The sequence below is a fragment of the Papaver somniferum genome, chromosome 3 (assembly GCF_003573695.1).
Source record: "Papaver somniferum cultivar HN1 chromosome 3, ASM357369v1, whole genome shotgun sequence".
NCBI lineage: Eukaryota > Viridiplantae > Streptophyta > Magnoliopsida > Ranunculales > Papaveraceae > Papaver > Papaver somniferum.
The window spans coordinates 98,159,173-98,183,235 of NC_039360.1; the positions used below are offsets into that span (position 1 = coordinate 98,159,173).

At 39.8% G+C, this 24,063-nt stretch overlaps 1 protein-coding gene across 1 annotated transcript; it reads right to left on the minus strand.

The window, feature by feature from the left end:
- Positions 1-386: 386 nt before the first annotated feature.
- LOC113356928 (G2/mitotic-specific cyclin C13-1-like) lies at positions 387-3,074 on the minus strand. The gene is made up of 8 exons (XM_026600167.1): positions 2,505-3,074; positions 1,995-2,227; positions 1,830-1,905; positions 1,659-1,735; positions 1,507-1,540; positions 1,264-1,413; positions 1,046-1,180; positions 387-942 (listed from the first exon to the last, which is right to left on the minus strand). Exons 1-8 carry the CDS (start codon positions 2,826-2,828, stop codon positions 871-873), a joined length of 1,101 nt encoding a protein of 366 aa, XP_026455952.1. The 5' UTR covers positions 2,829-3,074; the 3' UTR covers positions 387-870.
- Between the last annotated feature and the right edge of the window lie 20,989 nt (positions 3,075-24,063).

The following is a 24,063-nucleotide window of genomic DNA, read 5'->3' on the forward strand; positions in this document are numbered from 1 at the left end:
TTCCCACACTAGTCTAAGTTATAGCAAATGCATCTTGAAGCCAATCTCATATATGGTCGTAAATCCTCATTAAAGCAGCATCAAAATCAACTGCTGTGAACCACTGATGAGATGAGCTTTTCATATATGGTTGGAGAAATCCCAGTATCTTCAAGTGTAAACAGGAGCAGATTTTGAGGAATCAGTGAGATTCGGGAACATTAATTGCATATAAAACATACAATGAAGTAATGAACCACCTGATTTACCGCTGATACCATAAATTAGAAAGATATCTAAAAGAGGGTGGTCAAAAACATGTTGATTTTATAATACAAGGAGAAAACCCTGAAACAAAGTGCTGGGAGAGAATGCCCCAGAAAACACAACATCAATACACAAAATGGTGCGATTAGAAAGTTGGATTTATGCGTTCAAGTAGAGTCAATACAGAGGTGCTCTAAACTGAAGGAGCTAACCTTCACAAAGTTACAATTTCTTTCCTAGCATTCTAATCTAAGAACTAAAGTCATACATGTACGAGTGCAAAATTTCCGTCAAAAATGACCTGAAAAAGTTTCCGATTAGAAACACCAAATCCTCTTTTCTTCAACCAGGAGATACCTCCACCAATTTACAAGAGATGCTTTTTTTCTGGCAGAGATGACCTTCCGAGACTTCACTCTAGTTATCTATATATTCTTGATCATATCTTTTGTTCACCAGAATTCCAAAACATTAAAAAAGCATACCTTATTTCCAATCCACAAGAGGTTCACAGTTGAAAAAATCATCCAGATCACATCCCAGTCAAGAGCTTTTTACAAATCCTCAAAGAATCCATTGGTGGTTCTTAATTACATCAAGTCCAGAAACAAAACAACAGTTTTCTCATACTTCAACGTCCTCAAAATAAGCTACTGGGATTTCCGAGGGAGATGTCAATGTTGACACACACTTGAACTGTTTCAAAAGAGTTTTAATTAAATCAGAATCAAATCAGATTGTTCTATAGCAAAAAACTGGGTTACAGATGCAGATTATTCAAGGAACAGAAGAAACACACCTTATGTTGTTTGTACTTATCTCTTACTGCTACCAAGCTGCCCAGTTTTTTACATGATTGTATCTCATGGATAATCAAGACACAATCCTTTAAATCAGATGGTTTATAACCAGAGCACTGCTGAAGGATTGAGCTCTGCGAGGAATGCTAATAACTATTTAATTTTGTCTTTCAGGGCATTGATACAGGTCAAAGCTAAAATTAATCTGGGAACATACCCAAGGATGCAGTTTCGGTTGGATTGTGAATCTTGTAAGAAAAATAACTGAGGCAGCAAGCTTTGAAGGTAAGAATTGTACACAAGAGTAGTCCAGTAAACTCAGCTCTGCCAGGTAATAACCCAAGAACTCCACTTGCAGGTTGGGAGACTGTAAGAATAACACAAAATACATTATTAGCAAACTAACCAAAATGGGAAGCAGTTGAATGCTGGAAATAACTAAGTGATTAACGCTGCTTACTTTGCAATTTTCTTGAGTAGCCCTAGTGAACCTCCTGAACAGTCAACAACAATAGCATACACAAACTAAAATCAGTCACATGAAAGTTAAAGAGAGTCAAGTTAGAACCAAAATGAAATGTAGAAAAAGGAAATAATATTTTGACACCGTACCTAAGAAAAGTCCTTGTTGTTGGACAACCCATCTCAAATTCAAGAACCTTCAGTACCTCTGTCTCCATGTTGACTACCTGTTTTGACACCATATAGAAGCTCTTATTAGTCAAACGAAGACAAGACTAAACATAAACAATTTCAGGACCAATAACTGGAAAGAAAGATCACCTCTTCCTTATTGTAAGTGTTATCTGTTATAAAACAAAAGTCTTCTACATGAGGAGGACTAATCTCTTCGTACTTTCTGCAGCAAGCAACAAATCAAAATAAACATCCAATCCATTAACAAAAACAGAAGTGTATGCGACTGAGAGATGTAATTCGAGTACTTACGAAGCAATGAGCATACAAGAAACTCCAAGTAGCTGCAGTTTCTGTCTGTTGAGTGCATTTGAAGAAAGATATCTATCAATGTAAGAGACTGTCATGTAAAGGGTATCTGAAACAAGTTTGTATTCCTCAGCCACTTCGACTAACCAATCAACTAAAACTCCTCGCATCGTTGCTGTGATATCCTTCTGTATTTTCTCTATATAATCCGGGATCGGTCTTCTCTTACTCTCAATCTAAATTCATGAACAAAACCCAACTCAGAAATCAGAATAAACATCAAAACACAAAAGTAATCAAATCCCCAAAATTGGAACACAAAAACAAAACCCTAGCATGCAGAATCTAGTGATTAATGATTCCACACATCTCATTTTAATAGATGCCCCAAAACCCATAATTCAGAATTAATAAAAGACCACACAACGATATCAAAAATGAACCAAAACCCTAGAAATTTTGAAACAGTAAAAAACCCTAATTAATGCAGAATCTAATAAACTTAGAACATACCTCCATAGAATGAAGATAATTATAGATATCAGATGCATAAGGAGCACACATTTGTGGGTCAATAGAATTCCTCCCATCCCTTCTTTCTTCTTCTTCTACCACTTTCTTTTCTGGTTCCTTTCTCTTTAACCTATTTTTAGGTTTCTTTTGAGTTCCTCCAAAATCCGATCTTGAACTAACAACAATATTTGTTAACTCTCCCAATACAACTCTCTTCTTATTTGCCGGTGGAGGTTGTGTTGAAGCCGTACAAGTAGACGCCCTTTTCTTTGATGCTGCACGAGTTAAATGAACATTACTTTCTTGATCGCCACCACCGCCCATGATCTTCAATTTAGGGTTCACAACTGTGCTTGAGAGATAGAGAGAAAGGGTAAAGAATTAAAAAAAAATAAAAATAAAAATTCTAATTAGGTTTTCAAAACAAGTTTTGGATTGCCGCGCATTTCTCAATTTTTTGAGAGACAGACAGAACTGCAGAATTTTGTTTTCTATTTTTAGGTTTTGGTTTTGGGAGCCAATTTTTCTGAAAATTTTGAAATTGGGAAAACTTTTTGATTTCAAACAGTGACTGAAAAATGGGTCAAAAGAAAAAGTCAAAATGTTTCGCGGGCAGTGATTTAGTGAAATTTTGGGGAATAAAAGGATGCGCGATCCGTATGATCAGAATCCGCGCTTACAATTGGATTTACGTTATTTTATTCCTGAATTTGGTCCCTTTTGATTTGGTGGGGACCACTTACATGATTCATGGGAACAAGACAGAAGCTTTTTGCTGTCGTTTTTTTGCTTACTATTAATAAAGTGGATCTCATGAGGAGCGGATTAATGTTCTTCCCTAGATTCGTCATAATGAAAATGGAAATGGTATGACGAGTATGAACCATGAGTTATGACTTATGACCATGACCGTGAGCTTGTCATTCTATTTTTGAGCTTGTCAATATTCTAAGCTGTAGATTTGACATTTTAGTTTGATCGATTAATTAGTTAAAAGAATGACAAGCTCATGGTCGAGACTCCATAACTCCTCATTTCCCGCTTGAAATTCAAGAAAAAGGTTATTATTGGGGCGTCACATTTCATTAAAGGGGCGTCACCTAATAAGACAAAAATAGGTCACCCACAAGTAATATTAAAAAATTCTTATCTCAAATAATTTTATAATGACCAAACAACCCTTATGTAGTTAATTTTAATTTAATTAGATAATAATTAAATTAAAAAGATGAATTTTGTTAGATGGTAGAGAGGGTTTAACATGAAATGATGATGAATCTCCACCAATTGAAGAAATAAATCAACAAAGTGAAGAACCAATGGTTGAAAATCAACATGTACACCTCTAAACTATCTCCCATGGGTTCAATTTCGCTCAAAACTAGCTTAAGTACGTAAAATAATTCAGATTTTTAGGCTTTCATGGAAAATTACGTCTGGGTTGGGCTTCGTTCCAACCGTAATTCAATTTTACGCCTGGGTTTGGAAGAACTCCGAACCGTAACTGGTTTCCAATAAGACGAAAATTGAATTACGTATGGGTTCCCCAACCCAACCGTAAATATGTTTTCCATGGGTATTTATTACCCGTTTTACGTCTAGGTTAGATTTTTGGATTTCCAACCGTAATCTAAAACGTCTGGGTTAGATTTTCTTCAAAAACCCAGACGTAGATAATTACGTCCAGAAAAAATAAGTCACGAACCTAGACGTACACAATTACGTCTGGAAAATCAATTCACAAAACCTAGATGTAATCAAATATGAGCGAAACTCTCAAAAGATACAGGAACAATTACGTCTAGGTTAGCCTATAAGATAAACCTAGACGTAAATTCAATTCTACGGTTGGAACTAAGGGAACCCGAACGTAAATCAACATGCAAACTATTTATACGGTTGGAATTTATCCAACTTGGACGTAAGTTCTTCATAAACCAATATTACGGTTGGCGAACCTAGACGTAACACTAACTGTGGAGGAGAGGAAGAGAAGAAAGATGAAGGAAGGAAGAGGAGCAGTTTTTTTTTAGGATTAGATTAGAAAAGATTAGGCTTTTATGTTTTTATTTTAGTTAAAGGGTATTCTAGACATTTTATACCTAAGTGAAGGATATCCCATAACCACTTTTTTAGACACTAAAAATCCAAGTGAAGCCCCTCTAAAGGAGTGTGACGTCCCAATAATAGTCTTCATTCAAAATATATGAGGTATATGGTTTAGCCCTTAATAACATGTGATCTTGTGAGGTATAATCATTTAGGCATCTCTATAACTATTGAATATAGTAAATTAATCCAATTGTTGAGATTTACATGATACATTTTTCATTCTAAAAGATCCCTCGAAGTAGGATTTTCATGTACCTTGATTAAAACATATACGAAGAAACTCTCGGGTTTGTAAAAGACGTCATTTATGGGAATCGAGCGAGGATTTTGCGAAATCCAAGAGACGTAAGGAGAATAAGGGCAACTGAGTTTCGTGGGACTTAAATCTGGTCTCAGTTACATTTTAATCTAAAGTCTGTTAATATGCTAATGCTTGTAGCGGCTTAATACAATACGATGTATGAAGGGGACGAGGTCTCGGAGCTTCTAAAGTATTAGTTTCCTTGTTAAAATGAGTAAATAATGTCTTGTGTTATTTCTTTTTCCCATTATATTGTTTGATTAATTAATATATCACAAGTTACACATTGTTAAACTTAGATAGTCTTGGCTCCATAGTAAAGATCCTACCATACTCGTTCTTGTTGAATTCGTGTCTTAAAATATAGATTAAAAGACTTTGTCTTGTTGGAATGCAGAACTCAAAAGTTAAGCTACATATTAGGTTTATCTTATTAAACAGTCTCATATTTAGTTTTTTAGCGTGTTGATGCACAAGGAAATGTCCATAGGGTTCACGTACAAAAAAAAGTTGACGGTTTATTAGATACCCTCTCGTTTTCAGTTGGTCTGGGCAGACAAGCACAATAAATACCTGATAAGCATGTGTTTGTAGCGATATGACATGTGAAAAAATGAGTCAAAGTATGGTTTACAACTTACCAAGAAATTACTCACTTTTTTTTTGTACGAAGAAAGGACTTACTTTATGTACTGCCCAAAATTAAGAACACATATGGCTAAAAAATAACCCTCTTTGGAAATTTTATTTTCATTCCGAAGTTGGTTCGGCCTAGTATTTCCCCAAGCAAGCTTACTGGCCAATTGCATAATAAGTTTTCAACTCCTATAATAAACTTAGCACAAACTCTCCTTGTGTACAGTTAATGATTCTAGTACTAAGAAGAAATCTCTAATCAATTCTCTACTTCTAGAGAAAATTAGTCTTTTTGAGAAACCACTTCAATCAAAATCACGAAGCAATGTTATTCTCATGAAAGACTAAAAGAGAGCCTCTTACAAGAAAATTAATTAAAAGTTAAGCTTGAAATTTCAAAAGATGATCTTGTTAATGCTCTCACTAAGATTAAAAAAAGGAAGAGAAAATGGTTTCCAAGATCTTTCCTTGGGTATCAAAGGAATATACTTGAACAATAAGATATTAGAGTCTAGCACATGTTCAATCACCGTGTGGACACTTATGAATATTCTTAGTATAACTCGTGTACATCTCGATATTTGCAAAACTCTGAAGATACCAAACCAATAAAAGAGCCAAGCATAATCAAGATCGGTCTTGGGATCGATCTTTGCCACAAGGAATCGATATACTTAGGATCGTTCCTGGGATAGAACATACATACTCTTTTCAAATACAAAACAAAGTTTCGCAAGTCTACTTCCTTAAACTCTTCCAAAGGTATGGATTCATCCAGGAGTTCAACACACTAAATTCATCCTTGCATTGATATTTTGTAGAACAATCGTGCATGAAGACAACATTAGTAAGTAAAACTTTTGTACTAAGAGTTTAAAGTTTTTTATTGGGTTACATCTTGAGTGCGCTACTTCTTGGTGGCTCTGTTGGATAAAATATGACATTCGAGCATTCAAGTATCCGGCTACACAAGGAACATTGGGGATAACATTATGTTATGTGTTATTCTGCGGTTAGTGATAAATGGTTTTTCGAATGATATATAAATAAGTTGATTGAGTTAAGATTTTGTAACGAATAACTCTGTAATCATCTCCTTCTTCTTATTGTCTTTTTATTCATTCTAGTTAATTAATCAACAACAACAACACCCCCACTCCCACCCCTTGTGTTTTCGTTTATTATAGTTTTGCTTATCCAAATAACAACTCAATTTCACAACTCTTTGCACTACATTATGTTACTATTTAATTAGTATGAAATATATTAAGTTATTTGTTGCACTAATTACGACATGCATCAGTTGCAGATTCAGTTTGTAAAAAATGTTTGGTACATTTACTTATAAGTTTTGGGGTTACGGTAGTGCACATTAAGTTTCATCATGCATCTGTATGTAACATGCGCTTGAAAACATATGATGTTATAAGGCCTTTCTTTGTACGCGATTGAAATCATTGGAGGCAAAAATCTCATGTTATGAGTGCATGGTGAGGCATGTCGCTGTATATCCTGCTTTCTCGTAACGATGCAAAAGGACTTTTGGATTTGCATTTCTAGCAGTGATCGAACATTTAAATCCATATATATTTTTAAAAATATTATTGATCGTATATGTATTTCACGTGAATTTACAATTTCATGTAAGATATCGTTGTTTTTAACCATGGTTGTTGTTCCCACCTTAGCCAATGCATATATATCGATATCTTTTTAAAGAAACTATTATAAATTCCTTACGCGAAGGAAATCGGCAAACATATGTATTGAATGACGTTTTTTCTTTCTTTCGAAGCATCATACGTTGTAGATAGAGATAATTCATAGTAAAATGTCCATGAACAATGGGATAAGATTATTTTTAAATGTCTAGGTTAGCTATTATAATTTACCAGCTTAGACTAGTAAAAATTAATATTTATAAATTATGACTAGTGAACAATTTCTTATTTGTATGTTGATATAATTTTCTAGATGTTGGGATAAAGATGAGTTATTGTAGAAATGGTAAATGTGTGGGTTAGGCTGATGATGCATGTGAGAGCAATTCGTCTGAACTCTGAAACAAATATATTGTATAAGTACTTTCAGATTCGAGTGATCAATCTGTACAATCCTGGACTAAATCAGGAAATGGTTATTCCAGTCTTACTTCGCTCACAAATGAGGAGAAGGATTGATATTTGGGAAGGAAGCAACAAAAGTATTGAGATCAATGAAATTGATTGTTTGTAGTAGGATGTGTTTGAATTGCATGAAGAGAGTTTTACGTGTTAAAATTGAGAGAAAACTTATGTAAGAATCAAATTCAGATTATTTGCATAAGTCTGGGGTTGATTGTAACTAGGTTGGAGAACTTATTTGTGCCAGTGGCAATAGTGCTAGCGAAAACATGTTGATATCGTAAGTGGTAATTGTTGTCAAGGTGTGGGAAAGTGGAGAAGTGAAAATCGTGGTGAAACCAGTTCCGATTTGTTATGGATACTTAGTAGTTGTATGACCACTACTCCCTTTAATTTTTCAACTTCTAACCCGACTTAGTTACTTTCTCATCGTGGATGTATTGCTACACCGCACTTGTTGTTAGACACTAGACCAAAACCCTATTGAATATCCCCATGTGACATAATTGATGTCTCGGGTAAAATTAAGTCTATATATTTATATAAAGTTATTTATTTGACCTAGCTCGACTAATGTCATTCCTAGCACGTTGATGAATCTGGCATACTTCTTAATCGTGAGTTTGGCATGCTTCGTATAGACTGATTGTTTTTTTATATGAAGCATGTATAATGCCTGCCCAGACAAGGCAGTGACCCTTAGTATATCATAAACGTAAAAATTCTGGTAGAATTTTGTATTTGTAGTGTTGCCATACTATAGTGTCAGCCGAGGCAATAATAGTATTTTGGTAGTATTATCGAATTTTTAGGCATAGGTATAAATAGCTTGTCAGGTCTGGCAGAGATAAGAATTCATATAAGTATCAATCAAATAAAGATCTGGTGTCAGCAATATAAATCAATTTAGGACCAGTCCAGACTTAGATCCTTAGGATTGGTCCTAATTGAGTTCCTTAATAGGGATCGGTCCTAGTTGGGATTTTTACATGACATCGGTTCTTAGAATAGATCCTTATTAAGGATCGTTCCTCAAAATAAATCCTTGAATCATCTTTTCAACTATGAAAAAATTGTTAGCGCATCGCTCGATCGAACTCGCAAGTTTTCAAGCTTGTTGTCAATATTAGATGTACATAACTATATCCTGATTTTAAAGTCTATTGAAGTCAAGACTTGGACTGGAATTAGAGTAAGGCAGTTGAGTATCAGACATCATGAAATAATCCTCCAAGATTGAAGACTAAAGAACAAACAAAGAAGTTTGTGAGAACATCATCAACAAAGAGGTATGTGAAGACTGACATATCCTATTTATTCACGACAATTATAATTCTATCTTATGAGACTATGTCGTATGACTTTGGTAGATTTGATATGACAAATAAGAAATTTCGAGTTCAAACTTATATTGATTAAACTCTCGCAATATCATTCAAGCAATGGATGTTCTAGATTAGTCGTTTTAATAAAGAGGTAATATAAGTATGTTCATTCAAACTTGTGAAAATTCGTTTTAAACATAAACTATGATTTAAGCTAGCAACTAAGTAAAATATGATAACAATATTAAGATAAACTGGATCTCATTATTCCACCATTAATCATATTTAAGTGATACATATAATGATTCTTAATAATTCTAGCTCTTTTATTGACTTTGTTTCTTTTCCAACAGTAGATTTCTAAAAAATCAATTGTAAATCGTAAGAATGACTCATCAAAGTATCTAAGTTTAAGCATGCACCATCAAACAAAATCACAACTAATTAATGAAAATCATAGATAAAAAATTAGTGCAAAAAGTCATAAACAATCAAATTACCAATCAATTATGAAATATGGCTTCCTCTATTGTCCCAGTGATTGGATTTAGCTCGTCATGTTCAACACACTTCAAAATATTGATACGTGGCTCAAAAGGTGTTTACAAAGAAAAAAAAATGAAACAGAGCAACTGCAACGTTTATGAGCATTGCAGATGAACAGTGACAAAAGATAAGACTGTTAAGAGAACGACAGTCTTTTGATGCTGAGATTAAGTCACAGTTACCTGGCTTTGTTTGGATTGGTGGTCGTTTCTTTATATTTTTCTTCCATGCAAGTGCAGAAAATTTATGCAACTTTTATTTCTTCGATTCTAAGATCCCAAAACACTCTGCCTAACCTCTTTAGGTTCTCTCACCTTATATTTTTTCTTTAACTAGAAGTTGCGTAAAATATCTCAGCAAATCTTCTTTATGCATCTCTTGTTTTCTTTGTTCAAAACTTCTCAAACTCTGTCAAGTAATCGATATAATCGATTTTTTTCGAGAATATCTCTTCTTCAGTCCCATGTATCTTCCATATTTCCGTAACTTCATTTTCCTTTTTTTCTCTCGAAACCTAACTAATTAGAATCCTGTTTTGATGAATCGGGATAATCCCAATCCAACTATAAGTTAAATCTCCTCGGAATCTTCTCCAGAAAATCACGCAGGTAAAGAAATAGTTTCCCGCAAAAATTCAAGTGAAGAAGGTGGGGTACCCTATCTAGAACGGGGTACCTTTAGAAAATCTCTCTGGTGCCTTTATCACTTTTTCGGCCAACTTTTCTACAAAAGTTTATCACCAAAAATACCAATAAACACATAAAATAATTTATCATTATCGATCCTTGAAAATCTTAGTTAAAAACGAATTGTTGTTCGAGAGCTATTTTTGTTTAAAGTTAATCGTTTGGAAATTTCCCAAGCAAAATTGCATTTTGCATATTGCTATTTGGGAATATTCCCAATTAATGTTGTGAAAAATAAAAAATAAAATAAAAACTGCTTTGCGATAGGTAAACGTACTTTATGGCTTATAAAACTCAGTCTGAATTCTGCAGACTTTTTAGGTTTGCGAACCACTACCATCCGAATTTCGCGAACTTCCTAGGTTTGCAAACCTTGTGTCCCGACTTCGATAAACTGCCAAGGTTTGCAAACCCTTGTAGATCAACTTCATGAACTTTCAGAGGCACTTCTAAGATTCTTGTAGACACTTATAATACGACTTTACTCATTAAATCACTTTGTGTTTGTGGATCATTAATTAAGTCATGAGTGTTATTGAACACCACCATTTACTAGTAAGTTCAAAGGTTACCGAGCCACTATGAACCGTAATGGTGCATGACTCTAGATTTTTCCGGATCATTGCATGAATTTCTAATAAGAATTTCGTCTAAACCGAAAAAGTGTTTGCTTGCATCCGGAGATGATCAAGTTGGCGCAATGCTTCTATCAAGTTTTGTTAATAGATTGTATGTACAAGACCAACAATACAACATGTCGTTGTTAAATATTGCTTGCCACACTTTCGATAAGCAAACTTTCATAGTGGCATGGGGTTTTATGGATCGGGGTAATGATGTTAGTTTTACTTGGATGCTAGAGACCATGAAGGAGATATACCATGGTGATGAAACTCCAAGGATCATAGTAACGGAGAAGGATCAAGCACTAATAAATGCCATCGGGGTAGTTTTCCAGGACGCTAAGCATTTTCTATGCATATGACATATACAATGCAATATTAGAAGTAATTGTAGGGGTCATATCCAAAATCCAAAGCCACAAAAAGGTACTGCTCGTGAGAAGGCCGAAGATGAGCGTCTTCAAAAACTAACTCCGGAACAACGAAAGGAGGAGAAGAACAAAAACAAAAAAGAATATGAAGAGAATGGGTTACAATGGAAGGATTTTCAACATCATTGGAATTTAATGATACACTCAATGTCCATGGTCGAGTTCGAATCTTATTTGGAGAGTATTATTGGGCTATGGAAGAAGGATTAGGAGAAATGTGTGGTTTATTGCTTGGAGGAATTGTTGTATTTGTACAAGGAAAAGTTTGTCTATGCTTACACCTACCAATATATGCATTACGAGAATGAGGCGGCAAGTATCTCAGAAGGATCTCATGGGCGTCTGAAGAGATTGCTCCGTAAGAGCCAAAAGTGTGGTTACGGTACAAGAAGCCATCCATGAATATATCAAGGCTGATATCGTCAAGATAACGAAGCAAATGGAAGATAGTATGACGAAAATCACCATCGGCTACAAGGATTACCATTGGTTGATTAGAGGTTTAAACTATAGGGTGTCTCACTAGGAAATTATTTATATGATGAAGGATTACAAATATTATGTGGATAACGAGATGAGAAGAAAGAGTATTGTATGTTCATGTATGACGATGATGGCCTTGGGATTTCCATGTTGTCACATGATTGCGAGGTATGAATAAGGAATTTCATTTGATATCATTGATCCGTTTTGGAAGCAACTAAGTTTCAAACCACCCCAACCGAAGCTCTGACCGAATCCTTTGTAGACACGGATATTGGAAGACAAATAATCGAGAAATTCGCAAAGAAAGATGGTTTGGCACGAAAAGTTTTAATGCATGACTTGAAACTCGTCGCTAACCCCCATATGGTACCAGTTGGAAAACCAACGATACTACCACCAACGGGTATACCACCTACCAACATGGATAGAAAGGATGAAAGGAATGAGTTTAAGGTTGTAGTTCGTGAAATTTGTCTTTTTTGGTTATGTTTAATTCGTGAAATGTGTTATACAACCGGTCAACTTATATGTTATTAAAGTCTGATTCTGAAACTAATATACTGCAGCTTCTTCAGAATCGTTTTTCCTTACATGCGCTAAGAATCGATTCTAAATTCAATAAGGAATTGGTTTACGCTGGTGTCTCTATAAACCAATTCTGAACAAAGCGTACCTGGGAATTCATTCAGAATCGGTCTGTGTGGACGAATATGTAATCGGATTATTGATAAAATAAGTTACTGTTGATGGTGGTTTTTAGACAAAGGGTAAAACTGTAAAACCTCACATATAGCATGACGTAACCGGTGACACTAGCACATTTATTAGAGAATTTAACGCGCTTATGTAAAAATTACCAAGGTACCCCTTTTCAAATACTAAATTAGGGTTTCGACACACAAAACCCTAAGTTTACGCATACCTCACAACCATTGTGCAAAATCATGGCAAACATGCCAAATGCACGTACCGTGCAATCATCACGCAATACATAGCAATTGCACGTATCGTCCGATCATTGCGCAAATGCATGGCAATCATGCCACTCACACATACCGCGCAATCACTGCGCAAAAGCATGGCAAACATGCCAGAATGCACGTACCGTGCAACCATCACGCAATACATAACAATTGCACGCACCGTGCAATCATTGCGCTATACACGACAACCATGCCAAAACCGAGCCGCACAATCGTTGCGCTTCACGGAAACCATGCTAAAATTGAGCCGCACAATCATTGCGCTCCACGGCAACCATGCCAAAATTGAGCCGCACAGTCATTGCGCTCCACGACAACCATGCCAAAACCGAGCCGCACAATCATTGCGCTATATATGGAAACCATACTAAAATCGAGTCGCACAATCATTGCGCTTCACGGCAACCATGCCAAATCCGAGACGCACAATCATTGCGCTATATATGGCAACCATGCCAAGATCCCAAACGCGCGATCATTTCCACACGCACCATTGGCACATGCCAAGCAACTCTTGCAACTTAGGGCATGCCAAGCCGTGCAAACCTAGGGGAAAATCCGCCACACGCGTCATTGGCACATTCCAAGCAACTCTTGCAACTTAGGGCATGCCAAGCCGTGTAAACCTAGGGGCAAAGCCGCCACACGCGCCATTGGCACATGCCAAGCAACTCTTACAACTTAGGGCATGCCAAGCCGTGCAAACCTATGGGAAAACCGCCACATGCGCCATTGGCACATGCCAAGCAACTCTTGCAAATTAGGGCATTCCAAGCCGTGCAAACCTAGGGGCAAAGCCGCCACACACGCCATTAGCACATGCCAAGCAACTCTTGCAACCTGACATGCCAAGCCGTGCAAACCAAGGCCAAAGCCGCCACATGCGCCATTGGCGCATGCCAAGCAACTCTTGTAACCTGGCATGCCAAGCCGTGCAAACCAGGGGAAAAGACTCCACACGCGCCATTGGCACATGCCAAGCAACTCTTGCAACCTGGCATGCCAAGCCGTGCAAATCACGCGCCATTGGCACATGCCAAACAACTCTTGCAACCTGGAATGCCAAGCCGTGCAAACCAAGGCCAAAGCCGCTACACGCGCCATTGGAACATGCCAAACAACTCTTGCAACATTGCATGCCAAACCGTGCAAACCAAGGCCAAAGCCGCCACACGCGCCATTGGCACATGCCAAGCAACTCTTGCAACCTGGCATGCCAAGACCGTGCAAACCAAGGCCAAAGCCGCCACACGCGCCATCGGCACATGCCAAGCAACTCTTGCAACCTGGCATGCCAACCGTGCAAACCAAGGCAAAAGCCTCCACACGCACCATTGGCACATGCTAAGAAACTCTTGCAACCTGGCATACCAAGCCGTGTAAACCAAGGCCAAAGCCGCCACACGCGCCATTGGCACATGCCAAGCAACTCTTGCAACCTGGCATGCCAAGCCGTGCAAACCAAGGCCAAAGCCGCCACACGCGCCATTGGCACATGCCAAGTAACTCTTGCAACCTAGCATGCCAAGCCGCGCAAACCAAGTCCAAGGCATGCCATGCAACCCTTGCGCTTTGGTATGACGCGCCTACATCAAAGGCCATGATTCCTCTTAAGATACAAAATATCGACCGTCGAAGGTCGCCGCTGAGCCAGCACGTCTCTCAGGCTCAGCTTATCAAATACCAGCGACATGCTACATGTTTTCCACGAAAACACTCGAGACATCAATACATGTCACAAACTGGGGGATGCTCTTTAGGGTTTTGGTTTGGTGGTTTACAGCGTGTGACATACACAAATGCCCGTTTCAAGATGGTGTATTAAGAATAAGACGGTTAGTAAATGTAAGAAGTAATGGTGAAACGCTATTTCATTATGGAACATCAATTCCATCAAATTCCATCAATAGCAGGCGTTACCACCTCTTCCCATTTAACTCATCCGTTTCTTTTCTTATGAGGCCAGAGTACGTTTCACTTAGACTTGTATAAATAGGTCTTACCTATTTCCACCAAAAGACAAGTTTTTGGTCACGGAGAAATACAACACTCAGAAAGGAAAATTTTCTAGCTTTCTCAAAGCTTTCACCTTCTGATACAAGTCAAGTACTACTCTTCCAGAACTGTTTTGGTCTCAACACTCTCTTCGCTTCCCTTCCTAAACCAGCCCTTGTCCTCCTCTTTGTGACGGAAGCAAATCCGGAATGACCATTTCTTGGTTTAGGCCGGATTTGTACAGATTGATCTCTCGAACCTAAAGTACTCTCGTGCAGTACATTTGTTTAGGGTTTAGATCTATTTCTCATTAACCCACTGAAATTACCAAAATCAGCTGAAACGATTTTCACCCATAAACAATTTGCGACCACAGTGGGAGATTGATCTCTTATCAGCTTTCAAAACTCGATGTCATACTCGAATACCAGACAACCTGGTTACTAGTCACAAACCGCAAGAGATGGCTTGGGACTTCACAAGAAACTGAAAGCGAACGATTCAGTCACCAAAAAACTCCAGAGAGACTGGGGACTTTCCGCAGTCACGATAATACTACATACAAATCCGGTTTTACACGGGAAGGATCTTGTTTTCATAAGAAGACCCAGAAAACTGAGTAAGTCTAGACTGGAAGAAATATACGATTTATTCTTATAGGTTCCCGATAAAACCATCATACTATTTCATCCTATTCCAACTACCGGTACACATTTTCATGAAACCAATAATATCCTATTTGCAAGTCATATCCATAACAATACTATTAAAACCATTCATTTCAAAAATAATCCGGTATTCTCAAAAATACCAACCATCTATCAAAAATCATTCAAACTTCAAACCAGACACCCTGTGTGCCTTTCAAAAAAAAACTAGGCGAAACTTTGGAAAAGACAGAGAAACATTCAAGGAAAGTTTTCCAACAAGGGTATGCTATTCTTGGAGAAAGCCTCCCTTGCGTCTTCGAGAGCCGCTCTTTTTAGAGTTAACGTCTTGGAAAGTTCCTCGATTTCTGTCTCCTGCTGTGCGATTTCATCTGCGGAAAGACTTTCGACTACTACGGTTTTCAATTTCTGGATCTCGGCGAAGCCCTTAACGAACCACGAAACGTTGAACACATTTTCTACGCACATATCACGATGATACTTCCAACTGATGACGACGTCCTCAGAAACAGTATGGCCAGTCACTTCGCATATATCCTCGACTGAAGCCAGAGTTTCTTCCACGCGTTTGACCAGCGCGAATCGACTGGTGATCTTCCTGGACGTGGAGATGTGTCCATACTTTTCCCAGATCTTGGTATACAACACCTCGTACTTAGACAGCACGCTGAAGCCACCGACCAGCATATGACCTGGGTAAGGAACCAAATATGGGGGATCGAAAGTGACGCCTTCAACTAGACCCACGACTGGCAAAGGGTTCTCTTCCACGCTTGCATTAACGGTCATCAGAGCATCCTCCGCTGTTCGAGTCGTGTCCGTGCTCTTCGTTTGATCAACTTCCATCTCCAAGGCGCCAGTAGCGGTCACATCTTGAGGAAAATCTTCACGAACCTCTATCTCAGAACCGTCTCCCGAATCAGATCCTTCCTACAAACTTGAGTTAGACGTTTTCAAAAAAAAAAAAAAAAAACCGAACCACTTCCCGAAGAAGATCCAGTACTGCTATTAGAAGAACTACCTTCATCTTCTGAACTCTTCTCTTTCTCTGACTCTTCCCTATCACAAAAGGGCTCAACACTTCCGACCTCTTTTGAAAGAGTTGTTGCCTCCTGACGACGAGCAAGTGCAGTAAAGGCGTTAACACTACCGAAACCCTGGTGGAAACAAGATGCGAATATTCAGAAACGAAATGAAAATTTGCACGAACCTGAAGATTGAAGGAGTTGAAAGACACGGGAGTCGCCGGGTCTGTCGAAACCGACTGAAATCCACCAGCGCGGTTCTTCGTCCTTTGTTCCTTCACCTGGGGACTATCCACATTCCCAGGAAATTCCGCTTAGTTACAGGAGGATTTCTCAACATTGGGTGCTTTGCCAAAACCTCAGGAGTGGGTCTATAACGGGAATTCACCACCATACGGTTCACAAAACCACGGATAATAAGGAATTCATCTTGCCAGAACTCATTATACTTGAAGGTCGTCGAAGGAATTCTTTCCGAAGGCAAGAAAGGTAGACGCGTACCCGGTCCAAGAACGCTGGCATTAAGAACGACTGGCAACGAATTCTTTGGAGCAGACGACTGACGAGCAAGAGGGATCCCTTGATCGAAACCCATGTGACGAGCGACACGATCAATATTATAGGAGGTTACTTGGAAAGACCCCCTAAAGAAGGACGGCATATACCCAGGCATGCAACTCCATATAAATTTTTTTCACCAACACTCAAGTTACCTTCGGAAAGCAAAACCATATTCGGAGCAGAAGCGAAAGTGTTAACCTGAACTACAGACGCATGCACCGGGGCCCACGGACGAAAATCGACTTCATGCAACTTATCATGGAACTCAACCAAGTTCAAACTGGCTTTTGGGCGCCTGTTCACCCATCAGAGTATTCTGGAGCCACCCCAGCTCGCGGGAATTGAAGGCAACGGTTTCGGAGCATACTTCTCGAAATGCTCCCATAACCACGCTTGAAAGAAGGCAACATGGACATACGAGTTCACTTTCATAAAACCGTTCGAAACGCGCATATCCGCAACCAGGTGATCCAGATGCGTATACAGAGAACCAAGGAACAGGCTGCCAATGGGAAGAACTACACCTTTCGCTAACCTTATAGCAATCGCCAGGAACTCTTGTCTTATCTCTTTCTTGCCGGAACTATCATCAAAAACGTCCCCAGACAACCAGAGAGCCAAGAATGCCGCAACATGAAGTGTACTACTCTTTGACTCGGTTCAAGCTCATCCGGGAACCATTGGGACATCCACCAGCCGTAGAAAAACTTTTTGTTCTCTTTCCAAACAAAATCTTTCGACTTCGCAACAAGAGCGGCTCGCATCTTTTCCTCATCTTCTGACAATTGGATATTAAAGTTTCCTGTTACGGGAAGGTTCAGCAGAAGGGCCACGCTTTCTAAAGAGAAGGTCATTTCACCCCACCTGCATACGACTGTATGAGTGTCCGGGCACCATCTGGAGATAAAAGCAACTAAACCAGGGATGTCCTTCCTAATTTGAAGATTTGCAGAAGCTCTAACAGCATCAATGATCTGTGCTCGAGCCAAATTATAACTTATATGTTCCTGGCTCACCATAAACTCAATCCATTTATCAAAAGAGCGCAACGGGCTTTGACACATTCTGAAATCAATATGGGAAGCATAGTATTCTCCTTTATGAAGACAAAACCGTATTATGCTCGCTGGTCGGACTGAACGGGTCCTCCTTTCATTCTCCGAACCGGTCAAGAGAATTGGCACAAAATTTGGATGGTTTTTCGGAGCCGCGGCAAGAGGCTTTATGAAGAAGTCATCATCCGTGTTTGGTTTGGAGCTACCAACGTATTTTGGTAAAGCAAGACTTTGTTCAGGTGACATCTTATCAGAGTTTTTTATGGTGATTTAATAACAATATATCTTCTCCAAAAGAGAAAGACGAGAAGAAATGGTCACCTACACACGGACACACCAAAACAAAAGAAAACCCTAAGCAACTAGGTTTTCATAAACATACTGCCGCGGTATTCATGACGAAAAATCTATGGGTTCATGAGAATCACACTTATGACTCGATTCTACGAAGATATGGAAGAACAATATTTTCTATGGATTCATGCGAAACGTATATATAGCTAGAGTTTTGGCACTAGCACACAAAAAATATATAAAGGAAGAAAAATTAAAGAAGAAACATCGGAAGACATACCTGGAATGCTGACTCTCCTTATCACTCTGCCGCTAACGCTAAGGTATGGAAAAACAAAGGTGCAAGATAAAAGGAGGACACCCCTTTTTATATATATATAGGCGTGATAATTGGGGACTTCGAATAGGGAAATGATTCCCTCTTCGAAGCCGTGCATAGAGGAAGGCAGTCGGGCCCGCAATAGGAAACTTTGCCATCTCCAAAAAAAAAAAAAAACACGCACCTCCCTTACTAGCATCAGTCAGCCAAGCGCCTCCTTTCAGCACCAAACCGTGCCAGCCAAGCGCCTCCTTTCCAGCGCCAAACCGTGCCAACCAAGCGCCTCCTTGCCAACGCCATGCTCTGCCAGACGGCCTGCACCCATTCTGGGATCATTGGTGCAGACAAGTCCCTTTCACACCAAGTCTATGCTAGCAGCTCCGCCTCACGTTCCAAATCCTAGCCCCAAAGACGCCTAATCATACTAGGATTTGTGCAAAGCTACCAGATGCAAGGATTGCGAATTCTACTTGTATCTCAAAAAAGGTCAGACAAGTTTCCTTAGCCCTCTCTTACGAATTACTATCTCAGTTCTATCTTCGTCTGTCACCATCTTATGCTTACCTCGCAACAAAGCCCCCGTTCCAAGCTAAGTAGGGGACTTAATGTTGATGGTGGTTTTTAGACAAAGGGTAAAACCGTAAAACCTCACGTATAGCATGACGTCACCGGTGACACTAGCACAATTAACGCGCTTATGTGAAAATTACCAGGGTACCCTTTTTCAAATACTAAATTAGGGTTTCGACACACAAAAGCCTAAGTCTACGCATACCGCACAGCCATTGTGCAAAAGCATGACAAACATGCCAAATGCACGTACCGTGCAATCATCACGCAATACATAGCAATTGCACGTACCGTGCGATCATTCTGCAAAAGAATGGCAATCATGCCACTCACACATACCACGCAATCACTGCAGGTGCAACCATCATGCAATACATAGCAATTGCATGCACCGTGCAATCATTGCGCTATACACGACAACCATGCCAAAACCGAGCCGCACAATCGTTGCGCTTCACGACAACCATGCCAAAATTGAGCCGCACAATCATTGCGCTCCACGACAACCATGCCAAAATTGAGCCGCACAATCATTGCGCTCCACGGCAACCATGCCAAAACCGAGCCGCACAATCATTCCGCTATATATGGCAACCATGCCAAAACTGAGTCGCACAATCATTGCGCTTCACGGAAACCATGCCAAATCCGAGACGCACAATCATTGCGCTATATATGGCAACTATGCCAAGATCCCAAACGCGCGATCATTGCCACACGCACCATTGGCACATGCCAAGCAACTGTTGCAACTTAGGGCATGTCAAGCCGTGCAAACCTAGGGCAAAGCCGCCACACGCGCCATTGTCACATGCCAAGAAACTCTTGCAACTTAGGGCATGCCAAGCTGTGCAAACCTAGGGGCAAAGCCGCCACACGCGTCATTGGCACATGCCAAGCAACTCTTGCAACTTAGGGCATGCCAAGTCGTGCAAACCTAGGGGAAAAGCCTCCACACGTGCCATTGGCACATGCCAAGCAACTCTTGCAACTTAGGGCATGCCAAGCCGTGCAAACCTAGGGGCAAAGCTGCCACACGCGCCATTGGCACATGCCAAGCAACTCTTGAAACTTAGGGCATGCCAAGACGTGCAAACCTAGGGGCAAAGCCGCCACACGTGCCATTGGCACATGCCAAGCAACTCTTGCAAATTAGGGCATACCAAGCCGTGCAAACCTAGGGGCAAAGCCTCCACACACGCCATTGGCACATACCAAGCAACTCTTGCAACCTGGCATGCCAAGCCGTGCAAACCAAGGCCAAAGCCGCCACACACGCCATTGGCACATGCCAAGCAACCCTTGCAAATTAGGGCATGCCAAGCCGTGAAAAACTAGGGGCAAAGCCTCCACATGCGCCATTGGCACATGCCAAGCAACTCTTGCAACCTGGCATGCCAAGCCGTGCAAACCAAGGCCAAAGCCGCCACACGCGCCATTGGCACGTTCCAAGCAACTCTTGCAACCTGGCATGCCAATCCATGCAAACCAAGGCCAAAGTTGCCATACACGCCATTGGCACATGCCAAGCAACTCTTGCAACCTGGCATGCCAAGACCGTGCAAACCAAGGCCAAAGCCACCACACGCGCCATTGGCACATGCCAAGCAACTCTTGCAACCTGGCATGCCAAACCGTGCAAACCACGCGCCATTGGCACATGCCAAGCAACTCTTGCAACCTGGCATGCCAAGCCGTGCAAACCACGGCCAAAGCCGCCACACGCGCCATTGGAACATGACAAGCAACTCTTGCAACCTGGCATGCCAAGCCGTGCAAACCAAGGCCAAAACCGCCACACGCGCCATTGGCACATGCCAAGCAACTCTTGCAACCTGGAATGCCAAGCCGCGCAAACCAAGGCCAAGGCATGCCACACATGCCATTGGCACATGTCATGCAACCCTTTCACTTTGGCATGCCGCGCCTACATCAAAGGCCATGATTCCTCTTAAGATACAAAATCTCGACCGTCGAAGGTCGCCACTGAGACAACACGTCTCTCAGGCTCAGCTTATCAAATACTAGCGACAAGATACATGTTTTCCACAAAAACACTCGAGACATCAATACATGTCACAAACTGGGGGATGCTCTTTAGGGTTTTGGTTTGGCGGTTTATAGCGTGCGGCATACACAAATGCCCTTTTCAAGATGGTGTATTAAGAATAAAACGGTTAGTAAATGTAGGAAGTAATGGTGAAACGCTCTTTCATTATGGAACATCAATTCCATCAAATTCCATCAATACTAGGCGTTACCACCTCTTCCCATTTAACTCATCCGTTTCTTTTCTTACGAGGCCAGAGTACGTTTCATTTAGACTTGTATAAATAGGTCTTACCTATTTCCACCAAAATACAAGTTTTTGGTCACGGAGAAATACAACACTCAGAAAGGCAACTTTGCTAGCTTTCTCAAAGCTTTCACCTTCTGATACAAGTCAAGTACTACTCTTCCAGAACTGTTTTGGTCTCAACTGAAAAAGCGGGGGTCTTACAACACCACCCAATATTTCGATTAGCAATCTGTATGTACAAACTCCAAAACACTTTACTAGAGAATCAACTAGACAGTCAGACTCAATCTAGATAATAAGTATCTCAAGGAGTTATTATCTCAATCTCTCGATTTGATTTTTACTCAAGCTAAAATCAATAGTGAGTCTTTATCAAAGAGAGATAACTTGGACGGTACCAAAGACCAATGTCCAAGGATCAATCAATATCAATCAACAACCAAAGGTTGGATTTCCAATTGATGATCTTAATGCACAACCTGTATTATTTCAATTATATAAACAAATATAATGCGGAAAAGAAATAACACAGACACCAGAGATTTTGTTAACGAGGAAACCGAAAATGCAGAAAAACCCCGGGACCTAGTCCAGATTAGATACACACTGTATTAAGCCTCTACAGACACTAGCCTACTACCAATTAACTTCGAACTGGACTATAGTTGAACCCCTATCAGTCTCCCACTGATACAAGGTACAGTTGCACCCCTACGCCTCTGATCCCAGCAGGATACTACATACTTGATTCCCTTTGCTGATCTCACCCACAACAAAGAGTTTCTACGTCCCAAAAACGCAGGCTTTGATAATAAACAAATCTGTATCACACAGAAAAGTCTATTCAAAGGATAAATCTGTCTCCCATAGATAAACCCTAGTTTTGTTCCGTTTTTTAATATAATCAAGGTAGCTCAGGAACCAATTGACAAATCCGGTCTTATATTCCCGAAGAACAGCCTAGATAAATCAATCACCTCTTAATACTCAATTCTGAATACACAAGAAGAGTATTAAGGATTCACGAACAGTGAGACGAAGATGTTCGTGACTTCTTTATCTTACCTATCGGAGAAACAAGTTCTCAATCCAATCAAAAACGATTGTACTCGTACGATAGAAAAGTAAGATCAGATCACCAACAACAAGAAAAGTAGTATCGGTATGGCTTCACAATCCCAATGAAGTCTTTAAGTCGTTAACCCGAATTTAGAGAAAAACTCAAGGGTTAATGGATATCGACTCTAGCGAGCGCACTATTATCACACAAGAAAGGTGTGTGGGGATTAAGTTTTGCTCTAGCTAGATGTCTCATTTATATATCCTTTCAAATCAAGGTTTTTGCTTAGAAATTAAGCAAACTTTATTCACCGTTAGATGAAACCTGATTTAAATTCAAGCCAATATCTCTCAACCGTTAGATCGAAAGACAAAGCTTGTCAAACACACTTGTAAACATTTTCCAAGTTCGTGAGAACCGGCCCAAACGTATACGTTCATGGTGGTTCAACATAGTAACCAAAAGGAAACCATATGAGCTTCTCATATTGACCTGGTTCCCCATTCATCATAACTAGTTCACTTGACTCAAACGAACTAGTTAGAGAGTCATTCAATTGCTATGAGATCTTATGTAACTACACAAGACACAATTGAATTCAAGATGATGTCGATTCGATTGAACCGGCTCAATGAACATTATAGCCACGGTTTGCATTAAGCATTCCTTAATAATTTAATGTTTATGTTCAGAGCACATCTTTAGATCATAACCTCTTAAGTTCACAAACAAGTTCGCGGAATATAACATCGGTTTGAGTTTTCCAAAACTCAGTAGAAATTCTCGGGTCGAGAACTTCCGCCAGTTCGCGGACTAGGTTTGCGGACTGAGTTCGCGGACTTGGTCACACAAATGAGTTTCGAAAATCCCAGCAGAAATTCTCGCTCGAGAAATTCCGTCAATTCGCGGACTGAGTCTGCGGACTGGGTTCGTGGACTTGGCAAGCCAATTCCACAATCCTACCGATTTCTCTTGCTCAACAAAGTTCGAAGAACTTCAAATCAAGGAATACATGGTTATGTAATCTAACTCTCATTTCAATCATTGAGATATTCTCAGAGGACGCTATCCCAACCGTTATTCACAGATCGTCTTCACGTCAGAGCAATTCTCAACTAGTGATTGAAATATGAAGATAAACCTGATCAAAGCGATAAGCTTTACCAACACATGAATTTCGAGAAAAAGATAAGCATTGAATACCCAGCTTGAAATATCAAATGTGTTTGATCTAGTCTATATAGCATACGACTTTTGTCTCATAAGAAGTAGGAGATAAAATAGATAGACTTTGGAGTGATAGATAAGTTCAAGTCTTCACATACCTTTTTGTTGATGAAGTTCCATGGTTCCTTGTGCAAATCTTCGTCGTTGTCGTTGAATCGCCATGAAGTTCTTGAGCTCCACTACACTTTTCCTATCCTAGTCCGAGACTTGCTAATAGGCTAGAAATCAAGACTT

Coding starts and splice junctions, on each gene's coding strand:
- LOC113356928 (XM_026600167.1), bottom strand. CDS start 2,828: ATGGGCGGTGGTGGCGATCAAGAAAGTAATGTTCATTTAACTCGTGCA. Junction 1,906..1,994: donor TCTTGTATGCTCATTGCTTC/GTAAGTACTCGA, acceptor TGCTTGCTGCAG/AAAGTACGAAGAGATTAGTC. Junction 1,414..1,506: donor CTACTCAAGAAAATTGCAAA/GTAAGCAGCGTT, acceptor TTATTCTTACAG/TCTCCCAACCTGCAAGTGGA.